Genomic DNA, 19,579 nt, shown 5'->3' with positions numbered 1-19,579 from the left:
TTGTAGGTGCGATTTTATCACAAATAGGAACAGATGACAAACTTCATCCAGTAGCCTTTCATTCAAGAAAATTCTCAGCAGCAGAAATCAATTATGAGATCCACAACAAAGAACTTCTTGCAATTGTGGATTCTTTTCAAGAATGGCGTCATTATCTAGAAGGCGCTTTCAGTCCTGTCACCGTGTATAAGGATCACAAGAACCTTGAATATTTTATGTCAGCACGCGTATTAAATCGTCGCTAAGCTCATTAGAGCATGTCTTTATCAAGATTCGAGTTCATCATCACTTATCGGCCAGGAAAACAACAAGGTTTGTCCAATGCCTTGTCTAGACGTTCTTATCTTCTACCAAAAGAAAGAGATGTAGCTTTTGAGCAACAAAGAACGGTTCTCTTGAAGCCGGAGCAATTTCATCTTTGAGCAATAAAATCAACATTGACTGTTGATTTAACTTTTCTTAAGCAAGTCCAGTTAAGTATGTCTTTAGACCCTTTTGTTCATGATATCAAGAATAATTCTTCTAAATCTCATGATCCCTCTAAATTTGAATTCAAGAACAACCTACTCTATTTCGAAGGATGCTTATATGTTCCAGAAGGAGAAGCACGTTTACGTGTTCTTCAAGCTCGTCACGACTTCTCAACAGTAGGATATTTTGGATATAATAAGACTTTGGAGTTGATATCTAGGGATTTTTGGTGGCCTCAAATGTAGAAGGCAGTTAAAGACTTTGTACAATCATGTGATGTTTGCTCAAGATCAAAAACTCCTCATCATCGACTTTTTGAACTTCTTCAGCCATTACCCATTCCAGAACAACCATGGTCTTCTGTTCCTATGGACTTCATCATGGATCTTCCAATCTCAGGTTCTTATGACTCTATATTCGTGATAGTAGATCGTTTTACCAAGATGGCATATTTTGTACTATGTACAAAATCTATCACAGGTGAAGAAATAGCTAAGCCTTTTCTTGACAATATCTATCGCTATCATGGATTACCCAAGGATATTATATCAGATAGGGGAACTCAATTTATATCAAGATTTTGGCGGATTCTTTTCAAGATTCTTAAAGTGGATATAAAACTATCTTCAGCATTCTATCCTCAAACTGATGGACAAACGGAGCGTGTTAATCAAGTTTTGGAGCAATATTTAAGATGTACCATTAATTATCAACAAGATGATTGAACAACTCTTTTGCCATTGGCAGAGTTTGCTTACAATAACACGGTACATTCTTCTACAAAACAAACTCCTTTCTTTGCTAATTATGGTTATCATCCATGACTTAATACTTTTGACTTTTCAAAAGTTGATAATCCTGCAGCAAAAGATTTGGCAATTCATTTATCAAAGCTATATGCAACGATGAAGGCGCAGTTAAAAGAGGCTCAAGAACAACAAAAAGTCAATGCGGATGTCTATCGAAAGGTACAACCATCATTCGTCTTAAGTAATAAGGTATGGCTACTTTGTCGCAATATCAAGACCACTCGTCCTTGTGACAAATTGGACTATCGAAGGCTGCGACCATTTTCTATTTCTATACAAATCAATCCAGTTGCATATCGTTTACATCTACCGGAGTTAATAAAAATCCATTCGGTATTCCACGTGTCTCTTCTTGAATCATACAAGACAGTGGACATACCAAGAAGACAACAAGCTCCATCTCCTCCTATAGAAGTGGACAATAATGAAGAATTTGAAGTAGAAGAAGTCTTAGATTCAAGGCGGCGCCGAAATAAATCTTGTCTATTGGCACAGATATGATATTAGTGAATGCACATGGGAGCCAATAAAGAATCTTGCAAATGCAATAAAGGCAATGGAGGCTTTTCATCGACGACATCCATCAAAATCAAGATGAAAATCTTCTTTATAAAAGAAACAACATCTAGGCAAGATAACATTCTACTTTCAATTCTTGTTCGTAGCTTCTTTGTAGTAGTGACGCTCAAGAGATGGAGAACCAACAACCAGCGGATTCAACTCAAGAGCCTTCATTTGCTGACCTGCCGGACGAGACATTACGATTGTCACAACCTTCAAGACGATGCAATAGAGATGAAGATCTTCAAAAACGACATGTTCTTCCTCAAATAGATGGCGAGATACAATGCGTTTGGTATCACGATTTGGGAAGGGACTCCCGATGTTTGGTGATTGTGCTAGAGATAGGAACAACTCCTGATGGTATTCCAAATATTTTATTCGAAGGAAGTTACGAAGGCCTCAACAATGATCAAATAATTGGGTGGTCTTCCCGCCCTGGTATAGGACACTACCAATGGTTGAGAGGCCGTATCAATCATCTTCGAAGAGAACAAAGATTAGAGTATGTGGCGAATACAATTCGTCGCATCATAAATTTTCTCAACATATGATGATCGCTCCTCGTGGAACTCGTCCCTAGAAGGAGGGGTAATGTCACGGACATAATCATGTAAGCTAGTAATTACATATACAAATAGGTAGAAGTAAATAAAAGTAGATAAAAGTAAGTTAATTCTATAGTATTTAATTTAGAAGCTTCCTAGATGCTTCATAGACGCTACTTTGACTTCATAGGTGTCTTTAATTGACTTTTTGGATTAGAAACGTGGTCAACAAGTTGGCCATGTGCCACACATGTTGTTAGCTTGAAGATCAAACTAACTATGTGGCCCACACGTAGAAGAACTTGCCTTGTAAGTCAAGGCATGTGTCCTACAAAGTCAACACATATTGGAGGTCCTATAGAACGTCGCCACGTAGCCCCTAGTTAGATAGTATATATAGAGACAAGAGTGAAGGCTTCTTCACTCTTGTCAATTTCTTTCTTGCTTCTAGTCTAGTTTGAAGGGTCTCTAGTTTTCTTGTCTTTTGGCAATAGCCATTCCAGTTTCTTTTTCAATATATATACTTATTTATATATATTTTGTTACCTCTTTTTGAGTGAAGGTTCACTTGTTTGAATTATTTTTTCATCGAGTTCTTGTCCTTGACACCTTGGAAGAGACTCCCGATGTTTGATAATTTTATTAGAGGTAGGAACAACTCCTAATGATGTTCCAAATATTTTATTTGAAGGAAGTTATGAAGGCCTCAACAGCCATCAGATAATAGGATGGTCTTTTCGCTTTGATATGGGATACTATCAATGGTTGAGAGACCTTTTCAACCATCTTTAAAAAGAACAAAGATCTGAGTATGTAGTAAATATAATTTATCTTATTATAGATTTTTTCGACATATGATGACTACTCCTTATGGAACTCGTCCCAAGAAGAAGGAATAATGTCACGGACATACACATGTCAACCAATAATTATTTGTATAAATAAGTAGAAGTAAGTAGAAGTAAGTAAATGCAAGTTAATTCTATAATATCTTCTATAGAAGCTTCCTAGAAGCTTTATAGATACTACTTTGTCTTTATAGGTGTCTTTAATTGACTTTTTGAATTAGAAACATGGTCAACAAGTTGGCCATGTACCTCACATTTTGTTAGCTTAAAGACCAAGCTAACTATGTAGCTCACATGTAGAAAAACTTGCCTTGTAAGTCAAGGCATGTGTTTTATAAAGTCAACACATATTGGAGGTCCTATAGAATATCGCCACATAGCCCCTAATTAAATAGTAAATATAGAGACAAGAGTAAAGCCATCTTCAGTCTTGTCAACTCCTTTCTTGCTTTTAGTCTAGTTTCAAGAGTCTCAAGTTTTCTTGTCTTTTGGCAATAAGTCTTTCTAATTTCTTTTAATACATGTACTTCCTTATCTCTATTTTGTCACTTTTTTTTTTACACGAATTTCATTAGTTTATGCATCATCTTTTAGTTCATGTCTTTGACATATGGTATGATTATTAAATTGTAAAATGAATAGACATACACATTAAAATTATTTTGATAACCATATAGAACTTAATAAGTTAAAAATTTTAAGTACCCCTAAAATTATTAAAACTCATGTTAGTTATAAATGTCTCAATAAAATTTACAAATTAATTTTTATAGTTTTATTAAAGCATAAGTTACTTAAAAAATAAAATCTCTATATAAAAATTTTGTTTATGTTTTTTCGAAACCTAAAACATAATTAAATTCATAATTGATCTATTTTATAATTTTATATTCTATTAGATAAAACTATAAAACTATTAATTATGTAAGCACCATAAAATTTATGTAAGATTTTTTATATGTTGTATTGTATGCTAGCAAGAATTCAAACATCTAGAAACAAAAACCACCTTAAAAATATCTCTTATAAACTTATATGCAACTAACAATCAACTATCACTTATTCTTAGAAGATCTTTTATGAACTCTAAGTGACACTCTTCCATTTTAGATCATTAAGCACAAATATCACTCCTAAGTTACAAACATCTCACAAAAAATAATCAACACTATTATGAATTAAAAACAAAAATAAAATTGCAACCAATGAAAAGGCTAATGCACATCTATCTTGTTTGTATCCCTTTATCTCTTCATTGTTTGCCCTATTCTCTCACCTCAAAACCCATCCTTCTCAATAATAATAATAATTTATTCAAAATAAAAAATCTAATAAAAAACACGCAATTTTTAATATAAAATCTACATGAGCGAGACAATTCTAGCATTCTACGCAACACCAAACGCATAACCACCTCCCTGCAAGCCAGTTCCACGGGCAAGGCACCACGGTAGTAGGGGAGCATCACAGCGAATCCGAAGACCGAGCCCCACGGTCGAGCAACACGCATGGTCTTAGAAGACCTCACGGTCGAAGGCGAGGGAGGGGGGGGGAGTTATCCAGTTCAGTGGAGCAAAGAGCGCCTTTCTCCGTGCTCGAAGCCCAGCCCAGGTTCGGCGTCGTCTCAATTGCTGCTGCAATTGAAGGCTCTCTCTCTCACTCTCTCACAATCACAATTCCACACTTCACTTCACTCACTCTTTCTCAATTCCGAATGCACATCCCTCCCTCCCAATTGGTGGTGGTGGTGGTGTTTCCCTACCATGCTTCAGGCTCGTGCATGCATCGCGACATGCCTCACCGACGCAGAATTTGAAGCTTGACGTTGAGGAGGAGTAGGAGGGGGTGTGAGTGAGTGAAGGAGTGAGTGAGTGAATGAGTGAGTGAGGGAGTGAGTGAGGGAGGGAGGGGAGCTTGAGAGTTCCAGCTCTGTCGCTTCGTCTTGCGACGGTAAGATTGGTTCGCCAGAATGGCGTCGACGTGGGTGTTGGATAAGTAGTGGGGCGTGTTGGTGAGTTATTTTTGGAATTGAAAAGTCGGGGGATGAGTTTGAGAGGAGTTTTTTTGTGGTGGGTTTTGATCATGACCTATCACATTGTGCCGGAATTGTTTTGGTATTTTTTGGTATTTTTTGGTTTTTGGTTTTTGGTTTTTTCCTCTTAGTTGTGGTTTTGAGAGTGTGTTTTTATCTTTGAGGTTGTTTGTTACTCAGTCCGCAGTGATTATGCAGCAGAATTGGTTGAGAATGTGATGCATCTTTAGTGTGTGTCGAGGTTTTCCAGGCGTTGTTTGTCTTTTTGAGAGTAGTGCGCTTTCTCGGCTTACTAGGTGTATGATTGCCTTGCTCTGCCTGTGTCTGGCTTGTATTTGTGATTCTGCTGAATTCGGCATTCTCGTTTTTACGTAGTTTCTTGGATTTGTCCTTCATTTTCAGTATTTGATTCGTCTTTGTTTTGGTACCACGGGAGTGATATAAGTAATCAACTGGATGATTTTATCTCTTTTTTCTTTCTCTTTCTCTTTCTCTTTCTCTTTTTTTTTTTTTTTTTTTTTTCTTTTTTGGAACGTGAGCGCGGAATGCTGTTGCAACTTACAATCACGGAACTGTAATTTAGTGGAGTCGAATGGACTAATGGCTGCTGGGCTTAGTTTCACTCAGATGATTTTCTATCTGTTCTGCTCAGGCAGCGTCTCACTGTACAGACTCGGAGAAAATTTAAGGGTTTATCAAGGGTTCAGTGACGAATGTATGGAATCCTCTGCAGGCTGGTCAAGGGGCGGAGGAGGAGGAGGAGGAGGAGGAAAAAGGCCTTCGTAACAAAGTTCAGTAACAGGGGGACCATGCTTCAAAGCATGGCGTTGCATTTAATTCCCCAGACCTTCCTCGGCACTCGTATACCAACCCCGTCCGAATTTGCATTGTCGTCCGTCACGTCGCTACCACTGCGCAAGACAAGGGCGTTGCCACGAGGAGAGATTGATGCTCTCGAGGCTCTTCCCAATGTTTCTTTGTCAAATTCTCAAGAACCCCAACTCTCCGAGGATACGAACAAGTACGACGGTTCCTCACAAGATAGGCTTTTAGGTCAGGATAGGGACAGCTTAAGTTCGTCAAATACCAGGGTAAATTATAGAGATGAATTCGACGACTCTCAGGAGAAGAAGTATTACCAGAGGTATGCTCCAAGAACAGCGAGGGATGTGTGGAAAAAACCTGACAGTAGGGCTCCTGCTACGGTTGCTTTGAGTGACGCTGAGAGGAAGGGGCTACAGGAGAAGTATATATGGGTTAGCCCCAATCGGAAGAGTAAGGCTGGAGCAGCTTTGTGGTCGGAGCGTCGGCTTGCCATGGAAACTCTGCAGTCCGCTGACGATGTGGCTGCTACTCTTCGCGAGTGAGTTACATTTCACCCTGCAATACTTATCTGTGTTGGAATCTTTAACGCCGTTTGTGTCTCGTTTAATTTGCCACGCAAGTCAGAGCACATCCTTCTTGCTTGAGTTTGAAAGAGGCTTCAGTTTGCAAGTAACATCTGTAGTATTCATCTCTTAGCATACTGTTCGAGGAGGATGTGAGGGCACTTTTGAACCATGGTGATTCTTCGACAGGGTGGGCGACAGCTTGGAGATCATGGACCTGAATTCTGTACTCCGACGGTTTGCGAAAATGAAACAATGGAGGGACGCATGCGCGGTATGTGTCTTTCTATTCTAGAATGTTACAAACTGCTTCTCGTTTGGAATTTAAGCAGCATGATGTGATCTATATGACGGAACAATACAATGGACATTTTGTCTAGCACACGAGATTGTAGTTCGTAATGTGCGGTTTTTGTCTGCCATTGATCACTGTCTTTCTTTCCCTCTCTCTTTCTTTCTTTATCTATTTTCAGGTGTTCGAGTACATGAAAGAGAACAATAAACTTTCACCTCCAACCTACACAAGTTATTTCTCTGTACTTGGCAAGTCTGGTCAATCAAGGAAGGCAATCCGCGTGTTTAACGAACTGCCTCTAGACAGCGAAGTGCGCAAGAACGTTTTCGTTTGCAACTCGATATTGAGTACTATGATATATAATGGTAAAATTGATAAAGCATTCCGTCTGTTTGAGCAACTTAAGAAGGAGGGCCTTCAACCTGACACTGTAACGTACAGCACGGTAGGTTTGGGATTTGTACTTTCCTTTATTTAGTACTTCAATCACTGCGTAACGATATGTGTTTTGGCTTAATATTTTAAATTATCCACACTTTTTTCAAAATTGAGGATACAAATTCCCAGTTCATGTGAGGAATTTTCGGTATCTCTTGCAGGTTATTGCTGGGTGTGCGAAAACCCGAGACGGTTACTCCAAGGCTTTAGCCCTTATAGAGGATATCAAAGCTAGCGGTCTCACCCAAGATGCGGTTATCTACGGGGCCATGATGAATGTCTGCGCATCACAAGGTTTGGACAGGGAAGCGCAAGCAACATTTCAGGAAATGTGTGATGCTGGATTTACTCCCAACCTCTTCCACTATAGTTCTTTACTCAACGCTTATGCTAGCAGAGGGAAATATCAACAAGCTGAACGTGTGCTTGAAGCGATTCGAGCGGCTGGGCTTACCCCAAATTTGGTACTTCGTCTTTTCCTACTCACAGAAATCTGGATTCTTTCAGACAAAAGTTATAACATAACTGGTTTAAGTTTTTAAATCGAGGGATTCACACACTACACGAATTTTTTAATAAATCCGTCGAAAACTATTAAAAAACACCAGATTTACAGAATGCACTTCAGAGTAGGCAACCTCCTGTTCTTTCTCAATTAATATCCTTTTATATATAGGTGGTGACGTTCATATTTAATGAATTAATAACATGATATGAGTTGTTATAAGTGTCACTGATTGGAGAGTTTGTGTGGCTCTCTTATGCAGGTGGTGTATAACTCACTGATGAACGCGTATGCCAATTGTCAAATGCCTAGCAAAGCCCGTGAAGTTTTTGATAGAATTGAAGCTGAGGGTTTGCAGCGTGACATGGTTTGTAACTCACCTTTTTGTCGATTTTTACGACCAGTTGATACGTTCATATTGTGTAAGTTATGGAATGTGAGTGTGCTGGCTGTAATAAAGAAGAAGTTGCAGTGGGCATGAAAAACTGTGAAACAAGTCTGAATTTGAAGATTACGTGGTCTTCAGGTCTCATTTTGCTCCATGATGGATGCGTATGCCAAGTCAGACATGCTCAAGGAAGCACAAGAAACTTTTGATTCGATGATTGCACAGGGAATGAAACCAGGTACAGGCCACACGAGTGACAGATTACATGACCAAGTTTGACTATTTTTTATATGTTTGTGGTAGTTTACATGCTCATGCAACTTTTAGATTTGTCAGGCTCACTTTGTAGTTACGGGTGGTGGGGTACGTGTCTAAGTTTGTTGATTGTTTATGTGCAGGTAGTGTAGGATATAGTATATTGATCTCTGCCTACGCCAAACTGGGAGAAATGGACGGTGTTCTGAAACTGGTGGATCAGATCGAGAAAGGGCAGAATGGAGAATGTGACATTCTGCTGTTCAACACCTTGTTGAAAGTGTACTGTAACGCTGGGTACATGGATGGGGTCACAGCCGTCCTCAAGAAAATGGATGCTGAGGGTTGTGGTTCAGATCGTGGTACATTCAACATTCTTATTGGGTACTTCGCTAAAGAGGACTTGGGTGATTTAGCATTGAAGACCTTGGAGGATATGGAAACCAGGGGACATCGGCCGAACGAGGTGTGCAGTCATTCTGTGCTGTGTTGATCGGGATTGTCACTTCTTTGTGATATGATTATTATTATTGTTATTATTATTATTATTATTTTTTTTTTCTCCTTTTTGTGATTGATCGCACCAGGCGTAGTCAATTCCTAAGCTCACTCTATGATAGGTCGAATCTTTCGAGCTCGAAGAGGGATTATAAGAAACTTGTGCGATTGACCTGTCGTGGTGTCAGGGATTTCTTTTTCATGCATTATCAAATTCGATTATTCTTGTTGTAGAGGTCTTCAGTTTGTAATACAATAATCTCAAGCTGTTGTATAGGATAGCTATTATTTGAAAGATGACATCAATCCCATCCTGAAGAGGATTCACTCAGTTTATTAGGAATTTACTTGACGTGTTTACGTTTGTGATGTCATGCAGGCAACTTACAACGCACTGTTTCAAGGATATGTGAAGAATGGCAAGATGGAAGAAATGTTTGAAGCTTTGGAAGCAATGAAGCAACGAGGGATCACGCCGACTAATTTATCCCTACAAACTATCATGTTAGGATGTATCGAACATAACCGGATTGATGTCGTGCTAGCTTATTTTCCTTATTTGAAGGTGAGTATTGTGGCCACAACTCACTGTTTTGTATGTCGTCTGGATTATTGTCGACCGTTCCTTCCTTAAGAGGGATATACTAGATTCGTCTCGTCTACATGAGATAATGTCACTCGCAGTTCGTCTCCACCAGTTATGCTCGTTGGCTTTGGCTACACACGTTTCAGTACTAATCATCCACTTGGTATTTATCATGGCAGGCTACAGGAATCGCCCTGTCGTATAGCGTGATGGAGAGGTTAGTAGAAGCATTGGTAGAAACGGGACAGATGGACGTCGTCAAGGATGCTCTTCATTTGATGCAGACCACCGGGCAACAACCCTCCCAAGTAAGTCTCTTCGAGGAAGTGAGGTTCAGAATGTTGGTTTCTTATTCATGCTTTTAGTGTTGCCACTTCAGGTGAACACAGCTAGAACCGTATTCTCTGGTGGTTGATCTCGAACTGGTCATTGCACTTGCGTTAATGCCTAAGATCTTCCTTTAGTAGCTCCCCTTTATTACCGCACTCTTGTATGCTTTCATGAAATTATTTGGTGCATGGGAAACTTACTAGCCACTGAGTGTTGGTTTCGGACTGTGCAGAAAACGTGGGACCTCGTGCTGCAGAAGTACGTCTCTCTAGGAGAATATGAAAAGTTGTTGCAACTGTTGGAAGAGCTCAAAGATGCAGGCGTGACAGCAAGTGCTGCCACCTACTTAGAGCTCTTGAAACAGGTCTCTGAGTCTGACAAAGGTGTCGATATGCTCGGCGATTTCACGAAGTCTGTTTCTTCTCTCTAGTTAATTACAATTTATTCATTGCCCTTTTCGCTTCCCACATTTGCTTCCATGTGTCACGTACATAATTGGTGTTGTCATATCCAATTTATGAACACTCTGCATCGGACCTTCGTTCAAGTTACAAGCTTCAGTGTCGTTGAATTTGAAACGAAGACAAGGTGCTGCCTATTGCTTCAGTGGTGCTCCCTTAGCAACCATTTTTCGCGTGAAATACCTCTACAGAAAATTCTCTCTTTCATCACAGCTCATTCCAACAGTCCGAACAACTCTTAGTACATGAGGGCAGCCGAATCCACCGGAGCGCCAAAGTCGACGTCTACAAAACCACCAATTTGTTATAGGTGTGATTGAACACCGTTTCATTAACCGATGGGAATCACATGCCCAAAGTACTGAACTCCTAGAAGTAGTCGATTTAGAAGCGTGCAATGACAGGATCATGCCGGCAATAGCGCTTGACCCACCTACTCACCTACTGATATATATGTAGCTGCGACTAAACCGAAACGCTGGAGGCTCGTATGGATGTCGACAGGAGAAAGGAGAAGAATTACGGAGTAGTTAAGGAAGCGGATTAGGAGAGGGACCAACATGGTAGACGTGAATGAGCAACAGACGACATGAGAAGCCGAAAAGCAGGGTGATAGTGAGAGAACGACTGGAACGACTCATGTCTAAATAAAAGTTTTTTGTATTTTTATTTTGATTCCACGTTATTCATCACTTGCGCTTTCCTTCTATGTCATGAAACAGTAATTGTGGCCGTGTATCTTTTTGTTCTTCAAATGGTCCTTAACAGCAGTGTGACGCGAAGAATGGTGTCGATGGCTGATAACCGTAGCATATCCACCTCTGCCACCCTCTGCAGGTTGCCCATTCCAAGCTCAAGCTGCAGGTCTCCACGTGTGCTCCGTCTCCTTCACCTCGGACCCGCCGTGGAACTGATACTCCATCGCCCCTCGCCCTTATATGAGCCTGTACCAAAACTCAGCATCCCCTACTCCTTCACGATCGCAAATTTATTTATTTATTTATTTATTCAATTTGAGCTTTGTAGTGGTACTGTTAGACCTGATCGCTGGTGCACTTTTTTCGTTTGGGAGGATTTCGACGTCGAGTTGGTGACACAGTTTGTGCGCATCGCGAGATAAATCATCGCCTGTGGGTTTTCCAAAGTTGTTAAAAGTTGCTATCGACGATTGCTCTTGATAGGTGTTGTTGAGTTTTTTAGCTTGTGGGATGAAGTGGTCGATGTTGACCTTCTGTAGTTTCCAGTTGGAATTACATGGTGTCTAACCCCATTAAGGTCTTGTGAAACAGCGTTACGTTGGCAGGATGGCTAGAGAGGGAGATTATAACTTTACCGGGTCTGCTCTCGATCGAGGCGTGCCATACGAGCCGAAGGAAACAGAAGATGGATACACCAGCTCGTTTTTGGACAAGACCAAGATTGAGACGCCGGAACCAGCCAAGGATAGCGCAGTGACACTGGAGAACACCGAGGGCACGGAGACCCGAGTAGGAGACTACAATTTCGAAGGGTCTGCCCTTGAGCGAGGCGCACCGTATGAGCCCCTTGAGAGGAAAGACGGCTACTCCAGCACATTCCTGGACAAAACCAAGATTGAAGCCCCGGAGCCATCGAAGGACTGCGCAGTGACATTGGAGAACACGGGAGGGGCTGAGCTGAGGACTGGTGATTACAACTTCGAAGGGTCTGCCTTGGAGCGGGGAGTGCCCTACGAGCCAAAGCAGACGGAAGATGGCTACACGAGCACGTTCCTGGAGACGACGAAGGTCGAAGCTCCTGAAATCAAGAACGACAGTGCGGTGACGTTAGAAAACAAGGAGGGTGCCGAGACAAGACTAGGGGATTACAATTTCGAGGGATCTGCTATCGAGCGCGGCGCGCCATACGAGCCCAGGGAGACAGAAAATGGGTATGGCAGCACGTTTCTCGACAACACAAAGATAGAAACTCCGACACCGGCAAAGGATAGCGCACTGACTTTGGAGAACACCGAGGGCGCTGAGACAAAGGAAGGAGATTACAATTTTGAAGGATCCGCTCTGGAGCGGGGAGTAGTTCATGAGCCCAAGGAAACAGAACATGGCTATGGCAGCACCTTTTTGGACAAGTCCAAGATCGAGACTCCTGCACCTGCAAGCGAAAGTGCTGTGACTCTAGGAAACAGCAGCTAAAACACTCACGCGTGGATTGCTTGCGTGTACATGGATTTCTGTGTTAAACTACTGGGTTATGGAGTTTGATGTTAGGGAGCTTACGAAACGTATCTCACACCCTTGTACTTAAAGAAGCGGATGCATTACCAAAGAGGTTCAATAAATTTCGTGTAAACTTTTCTTGTGTTTCTCGGTAGTGCTCTTTTCGGAGCTATTGTTGTGGTGGAGCTGTTTTTTTTTTTTTTTTTTTTTTTTTTTTGTGTTTTATCACGAATTTCTAGGCGTGTGAATGTTTTGACTATCAGCATTTCAACTCTCCATGAACACCTGTACAAGGCGAATTATTGAGACTGAGAAAGCTGAAATTACAAATGAGCGTTGGAATCAACCCCTTTGGTTTCCGAATCCCGCAGCCGAGCTGTACACTCTCAATGCCAAGTGGCAACTGAAATCTTGGAGGCAAGACACTTTAAATAACTTTCCCTCGTTTCATGAGGCTCGCGTACCTTAGTTTGTGTGCATCACGGCACAGGAACTGTCACGGCAGGAAGAAAAATTACCTCACAGGTGGCTGCCTGTCCAACCTTATGGGGTCGAGTTTGCTGTGCGTGTTGCCAGTTGGTGATGATACTTTGGAAGCCGATCGCCTTGGTCAAACACTAGTCTGAAGGCCCCACGTCCCGAATAAAAATACGATTTGAGAGAGCTGTTGCGAAGCTAAACCTGATTCCAAATTGTGTAAAAACCGTTACGTTCAGATACTTCTATGAGGATTAAAATTCGTGCAACATCCATCGTTGCGAAATGTCTGGAGCAAGTGTGACGAGATTAGCCGGATCTCTTTATCGATACTAGACAGTCGAGGATACCGAAGGTGACGAGAAAAGACTGGAGACAATTTTCCTTTTGCAATGGTGAGCGAAGATGTTCTTGTAAAAGAGTTTGCTGAGTCCAATTCTCACAATTAAGTTTTATATATAAAATGTGTCTCTACGTATTATTGAGAATTTTACAGTGAGTATATGAAAAGTTTTAAATATGATCAAGTGGTGGAGTGACCAGGCTGATGGAGAATACACTCTTACGTTCATGTCAACTCTGATGAAGGGCATGCTCGTAGAAGATAGGGCGAGAATACAAATCATCTGCGACAGTGAGTACCATGATAATACTGTCGCTGATATTCAAGTCCTTCCGAACATCTGTCCACAAATGAAAACACCAATCATGAGCACAGAGAATATCTGGGTTAATTTTAATTTCTTTTTCAATGTTATGTTTTGTACATCGTTGAAATAGAGAGCTGAGATCACCTGTGGACACAGTCCTCATTATCTCAGCTGTCCGTTGAGTTTCGCACCACACGTGAAGAATGCTCTTGGAGAAACTATGCCGCTTGGTAACTCCATCTCTTGCAACAACCTTTGTCCACTCACAATGTCATTAGGATGACTACCACAACACTTTCAGGATAACGGAACATTGAAAAAGAAATGCATCGTTTTTTCTTTGAAAATTGAGACACCAACTGCAAGATGAGATTCTAGCTTACCAAGCCGTATAATTTCTTATGAAGTAGGCGATGTGCCATTTCAGGGGAGAAGGCTTTTGGGTCGGGGAACGCCATTGCCCGAGAAACTGATACTCCCACCCGCTGGCCATACAGGGTGCAAATATAATCCACCTTCTTCCAGTTTGAGGACCAGTACTCAACTTCCATCTCTGAGACAATGTCCTGAGCACGAAACCTTCTCGCAAAGTACTCCACAGACAAGGACTGGAACAATAGCCAACGTTTCAATATAATGCATTTTTTGTACTCATAAAGTGTGACGTAACTAATTTACGCAAAATGCAGCACACTGAGAATCGAGAGGGTATGTATCTTCAAGCTATTACCCAATTAAAGGAGTTGCTTACATGAAAGCAGACTAATTTGATTAGCTCGGTGAGATTCAACTATTGATTCGACTGAAAAAAAAAAAAAAAAAAAAAAAAAAAACAGGTTTTTATGATCAATTCCCTAACTCGAGAAGTTCACTTAAGATACCTCAGAGATGGTAGAAGAGCCGCCAGCATTCTGCTCATACTTCACTCGCAGTGCATCGTGGCACAGTTTGAACTGCAAGAACGATGAAAATGCCGTGAACCGTCCAAGCAGAACCAAATGCGCTTGCTCCTTCAAACCCAGCTTCAGTTCCTCCTGATCCTCCACAAACTGGGTTGAGCATTCCCTTTCTGTCAACGCAATAGTGATAAGAAGATTATCCCGCAATGATGATGTCACCGCAAAATCATTGTTCAGCATCATCAGCTTTGGCTCATGAACCTTATTTTCAACTACCTTTCCATTTACTGCACCCTCTTTAGCTACATGCCGTAAGTTTTGCCTTTGTACAAGCTGAGGATCTTGCCTCAAGCGTAAGCTAGAGCTCGCATGGAAATCCCAGAAGCGAGTCTTGTTCCTATATCGTGATATGGGTACAGTAGGTTTATAACTCTCAAGCTCCTCTGCTCGTCTCTGAGCCACAGTGAAGCTATTTCCAAGAGCTGGCCATTCTTCAGCGCAAGCTTGGATCTGGCGAAGCCCGCTGGTAGGAAGATAATTTTGTAATGCACGGCAATAATTTGATACATATCGTAAATGTTGGCAGATCTTACTAGCCTGCTGCTTCTCAGTTTGTTCTTGTAGACGAGAATTGATGTTTTTAGAGGAAGATTCAGTGGTCAATGAGGCCACAGAAGAAACCTGTTTGCTTTGATCCTTGCTCCTCCTCCTCTTCCCGAATGATCCTGATGCCACGTTCAAAACGCTTTGCTGCTGGGATCGAGGAACCAGAGCTTCCCGATTCTCCCAGACCGATTGCAGGCTTCCACTGATATTCCTTGCTGGGAAAATGGGAGTAATGCGATTGCTTGATGCCGTAGCTTGATTCGGAGTTGACGCTCTTGGTTGAGAATCTTCTAACCTCTCCGAAGCCCATTCGTCTGGGCTCAACGACGTGAACGGAGCGTTTTTGCTTGCTGGCAAGACTATGGTTTGTGATTCTCGTGGCGTGGTCCTCGGAGCCTTCTTGTTGGACACTTCGGTTGCGCCTGAAATGATCATACTTACCACAACTAGGGCCGGTCGGGGGAGCTTTGGAACAACTGGATCGGGATTGTGCGTCAACCGAGGTGATCCGCGACAACCCCGATACCCGTTTGCATTTTGTAGTGTTCATGTTGTTCCGCTGGTGTATGCAACGACGACTCTGAGATGATTTATTCATTGTCACAATTGTGAAATTACGTCGGGCAAGACCTCAGCTGAGTCCTTGAATATCAACTTTCAATCTACAAAGCACACAAAGAAGATGTATTACTCTAGTGCTTCAACCCCTCTGCCATGTCGTTCACACTTCCAAATTCACATACTCAAAATCTCCAGGTTACTTCATAATATTCAAAACCACTATTAAAACTGATACAGTTTTCATCTCAACACCACCCCTCGTCATCAACGTCCCTCTCCCAGTCCACAACCTCGATGCAAGTCTCTATATACATTAACTGCTCATAATCATCTCGAAACTTAACACCACTTAACACGACACACACACACACCTACGTTACATCCCGAACCAGCAAAGCTACAGCCAAAGTGGCAACAACATCGACAACTAAACACCATATATCAACCAAGAATCGACCAAAACGAACGTCCGAAAAACTCTTACAAACCACACAATCCACCATACCTTAATGCCAGCAACAAAATTTCTCCGAAGCGCAACTTGAAACCTTAAATCGCAATCCGACAGCACCGCGATTGGTTGTTCTTAGCCACCATGAGACAGATCAATCAGTTCAAATTGGAACCTGATTTCGAAGCCTGTACCTGGCCACCAGATCCCCTCAAACAACGTCGAACTTCGCGATTTCGATACCAAACGATGAGCAGCGTTTCACAAGCCAATTGCGAAGCGTGTGCAGAGTCTGTGAAATATCAGAAACGAGTGCTTGGGGCTCACGTTTAGTGCTCAATAGTCTTCACAACAACGACGACGATGACGGCTCTGTTCATGAGATTGGCTTGGAAAAGACGCTATAGCTATTATAATGAGCTTACAAAAAAAGTATATGCAGATAAAGCAAAAGTGGGTCTCGATAAAGTAAACGGAAGGATTATGGGAAAAAACAAAGGCAAAGGTTAGAGTCCAGGAAAAAGCGAAAGTAGCGATAGTGAAAACGTAAAAGTGGACCTGGATAAAGTGAACGTCAGAACTGGGAAAGCATTAAAAGTGTAGTCCGAGAACGTTAAAGTAAGACTCGTGAAAAAGTGGAAAGTGGGGATCATGAAAACGTAAAAGGCGATTTCCTGGTGGGGTCGTTTTCCTTTACTTGGGACTGCTTTTCCCTGAATGCCAAGGTAATGGTTTTATAAAACATTAAAAGCCATGCAAGGTAAATTCTATTATAAATTAATACAGTGATTATTATTTTTTGAATACATAAGTAAATTAGATAATATTTTTGAAAAATCATTCCGATCATAAAAGTAATAGCAAAGATCCATAATAATTGTAAATGTTTTGAATGTTTTGCTTGAAGAGTGTCAAATGCATAAATAACACGTGATTTTAATATTGGTTTTCGACATCTTTCAATATGCTAATAATTATATATTTCAAAGTAATTATATTTCTAAAAAATACATATTTAAATTGTGAAATATAACTAAAAGATGTGTAGTACAATTTATAAATCAATCTAGGATTCATCTTTAATTGACTTAATTGAATTTAAAAATAAATCACATCGAAAAAAATTGAAAAATTATAGATTTATGAAAATCTCACATACTTTTCATTTCAAAAATTAAATCAATGTATACATTTTGATTAGGAGTCGTTTTTATACAATTATCAATCCATACAATTATTATAATAGGAAAAAAGTCATAAAAATTGAGCATTGAAAAATGTTAGAATTAGTAAAAAATAAATAAACTAGATGCATACTTAACCATAAAAGAACATTGTGTTTGAAGATGGACATAAAAATATTGAGTAGAAACAAATTGGTGAAATTTGAAGGTCTAATTTTTTTAAAAAATTTACCTCATTTAATCATGCAATATACTTACTTTTTAAACTTTGAATTTGAATATTATTTTTTCATTTAATTTTTTAAAATAATTTAACCTATAATTTTTAATATACATGTGTAATTTAGATACTTTACTTAACATAATTGTTTGTAATGTATATTTCATATGAAGTGTTTGTGTATTTTGAATTTAGTTTGATGATGGTGTCTTTCTTACAACTGATGAGAAATTGATTTTAAAATTAAAATACTATTCTAAAATGCAAGATAATTAATACTGTTACATGATGTAGTTTTTTAAATTAATTTCATTTTTTTAATAAGTTTAATCATGAGTATCAATAATTTCGAATTTATATAACAAAAAACTACCTAAAGCTTTTGTATAAGCGTCAGTGTTAAAATATTTTTGAATGGTACATTGTATGACACACTAGTGCAAAAATATTATCTTTCTTTCTTGTTATTATAATTAGTATTGCATATAATAGCACAAATATTGGAAAGCTTTACAATTTTTTCTTTTCTGATATTATAATCATATTAATCATAATCAATACTTACAATTAGATTATAAATATAATTATAATTAGAACTGCTTTGTAAAATAATTAAAATTGTGGAAGAAAAGGATAAAAATAATTTTTTATTTAAAATTAAAAAAGAATAAAGAAATAAAACCAACATCAACACTTGTCTTAGATTTCTTGTGAATATCACATGGTAATTTATAAAGTTCATTAGTCTACAAAAATTATCAAAGGTCATTGTGGCACAATTGAGGATATGTTTAAATGCACAAAGATATGTATATATATATATACATATAAACACATACACTTACTAGCAAATTGACCCATAGAATTGATGGATTGAGCAAATTTTGTCAAAATTTTGACATATCCATTCACCTTCAATACGTTGCCACAATGGAAACCATAGTTTTACACGAAAACCTACCTTGCTTCCACCTGCTTCTCGTAAAGAGAGTAAACACTTGATTTGGGTACAATTTTAGGGATTCTTAACATTCTTCCAAACCCCCACATAAATTCAAATCTTGGTAATTTGCGGTGCTTGGAAGCTTTTTGCACAAATTTCACACTCACATGTGTATGTACACATCCATACACCAAGATAACTGGTGTATCCATGTACTATGTACGCATGATATAAGTATGTATCGATGCAGCCACCCTTGACATGAATTCTGTTGTATTACAGATGTTTTGAGACTTTTCATATTAGTTTTTCTTAATTTCATTTATGACACAACATATCAATATTTTAATAATTTTTTGGTTACGAATCTTATTTTTAATTTAAAACTCTCATGTAAATTGACACAATATCTTCAAACTTAAATAATTAAATCTACAATTTTCTAATATAAAAACCAAGATATCTATTCCTTGATAATCCAATAATTGTTGATTTTTGAAATATTGGTTTAGTTGGAAAGTGTTCGTTTTATTTGTGCTGAAGATGACATTTCAAAGAAATAATTTTTACTTACTTGGATGTATTCAGGATAAGTGAGAATACCCAAGTCAATAGTCTAGACAAGAATACTTTATTGGATTGTGATTGTATTCCAACTGCATTGAATGTTCTCACTTCAAAAAAACACCCTTTCTTCAAATCAATTATGTAGAATAAAGTACTTCACCAAAAAGATATTGTGAAGAGATTGATAGTTTAGAAATTAAATATTAAATTTTAAGTCATATGCAGTCATCTTAAAGTTGATGCATGACAAAAATTCAAGGGTAGACGAAGAGATGTTTGCTCAGCCAATGCAAGTCAAAGCAGACCAACAAATGTGGCGTTAATAAGAGTTTTACAGAGAGGAAAAGATGAGCCTAGCCTCGGTTGATCCCTTCTATAAGGAGAAAGGTTGACTGCAGCAAGCAAGTAAAGGA

General features: G+C 39.5%; 3 protein-coding genes across 8 annotated transcripts; 2 read left to right on the top strand and 1 right to left on the bottom strand.

Moving 5' to 3' along the window:
* Positions 1-4,830: 4,830 nt before the first annotated feature.
* Positions 4,831-10,419, top strand: LOC112277049 (uncharacterized). Of its 3 annotated transcripts, none has more exons than XM_024509020.3 (11): positions 4,831-5,187; positions 6,003-6,632; positions 6,847-6,931; positions 7,131-7,397; positions 7,552-7,854; positions 8,158-8,262; positions 8,422-8,521; positions 8,682-9,004; positions 9,416-9,601; positions 9,802-9,930; positions 10,185-10,419. In XM_024509020.3, the coding sequence occupies exons 2-11, from the start codon at positions 6,079-6,081 to the stop codon at positions 10,380-10,382; spliced, it is 2,250 nt and encodes a 749-aa protein (XP_024364788.1). In that variant the 5' UTR covers positions 4,831-5,187; positions 6,003-6,078; the 3' UTR covers positions 10,383-10,419. The 3 variants fall into 3 exon arrangements, with proteins under 3 accessions (XP_024364788.1, XP_090103018.1, XP_024364787.1); XM_090246892.1 differs by having other exon boundaries at positions 4,928-5,187; positions 5,922-6,632; XM_024509019.3 differs by lacking the exon at positions 4,831-5,187 and having other exon boundaries at positions 5,879-6,632.
* Positions 10,420-11,037: 618 nt separating this feature from the next.
* On the top strand, positions 11,038-12,754 carry LOC112277053 (uncharacterized). 2 transcript variants are annotated; one of them, XM_024509028.3, is made up of 2 exons: positions 11,038-11,359; positions 11,703-12,754. In XM_024509028.3, exons 1-2 carry the CDS (start codon positions 11,168-11,170, stop codon positions 12,582-12,584), a joined length of 1,074 nt encoding a protein of 357 aa, XP_024364796.1. In that variant the 5' UTR covers positions 11,038-11,167; the 3' UTR covers positions 12,585-12,754. The 2 variants fall into 2 exon arrangements, with proteins under 2 accessions (XP_024364796.1, XP_024364797.1); XM_024509029.2 differs by lacking the exon at positions 11,038-11,359 and adding an exon at positions 11,391-11,543.
* Positions 12,755-12,846: 92 nt separating this feature from the next.
* Positions 12,847-16,592, bottom strand: LOC112277051 (uncharacterized). Of its 3 annotated transcripts, none has more exons than XM_024509023.3 (6): positions 16,307-16,568; positions 14,617-15,902; positions 14,119-14,343; positions 13,880-13,988; positions 13,652-13,768; positions 12,847-13,289 (listed from the first exon to the last, which is right to left on the bottom strand). In XM_024509023.3, exons 2-5 carry the CDS (start codon positions 15,673-15,675, stop codon positions 13,659-13,661), a joined length of 1,503 nt encoding a protein of 500 aa, XP_024364791.1. In that variant the 5' UTR covers positions 15,676-15,902; positions 16,307-16,568; the 3' UTR covers positions 12,847-13,289; positions 13,652-13,658. The 3 variants fall into 3 exon arrangements, with proteins under 3 accessions (XP_024364791.1, XP_024364793.1, XP_024364790.1); XM_024509025.3 differs by having other exon boundaries at positions 13,106-13,230; XM_024509022.3 differs by lacking the exon at positions 12,847-13,289 and having other exon boundaries at positions 13,494-13,768; positions 16,307-16,592.
* Between the last annotated feature and the right edge of the window lie 2,987 nt (positions 16,593-19,579).

Source organism: Physcomitrium patens, chromosome 24, assembly GCF_059467195.1.
Source record: "Physcomitrium patens ecotype Gransden chromosome 24, ASM5946719v1, whole genome shotgun sequence".
NCBI classification, from domain to species: domain Eukaryota; kingdom Viridiplantae; phylum Streptophyta; class Bryopsida; order Funariales; family Funariaceae; genus Physcomitrium; species Physcomitrium patens.
This window is presented reverse-complemented; position numbering and strand designations above follow the sequence as displayed.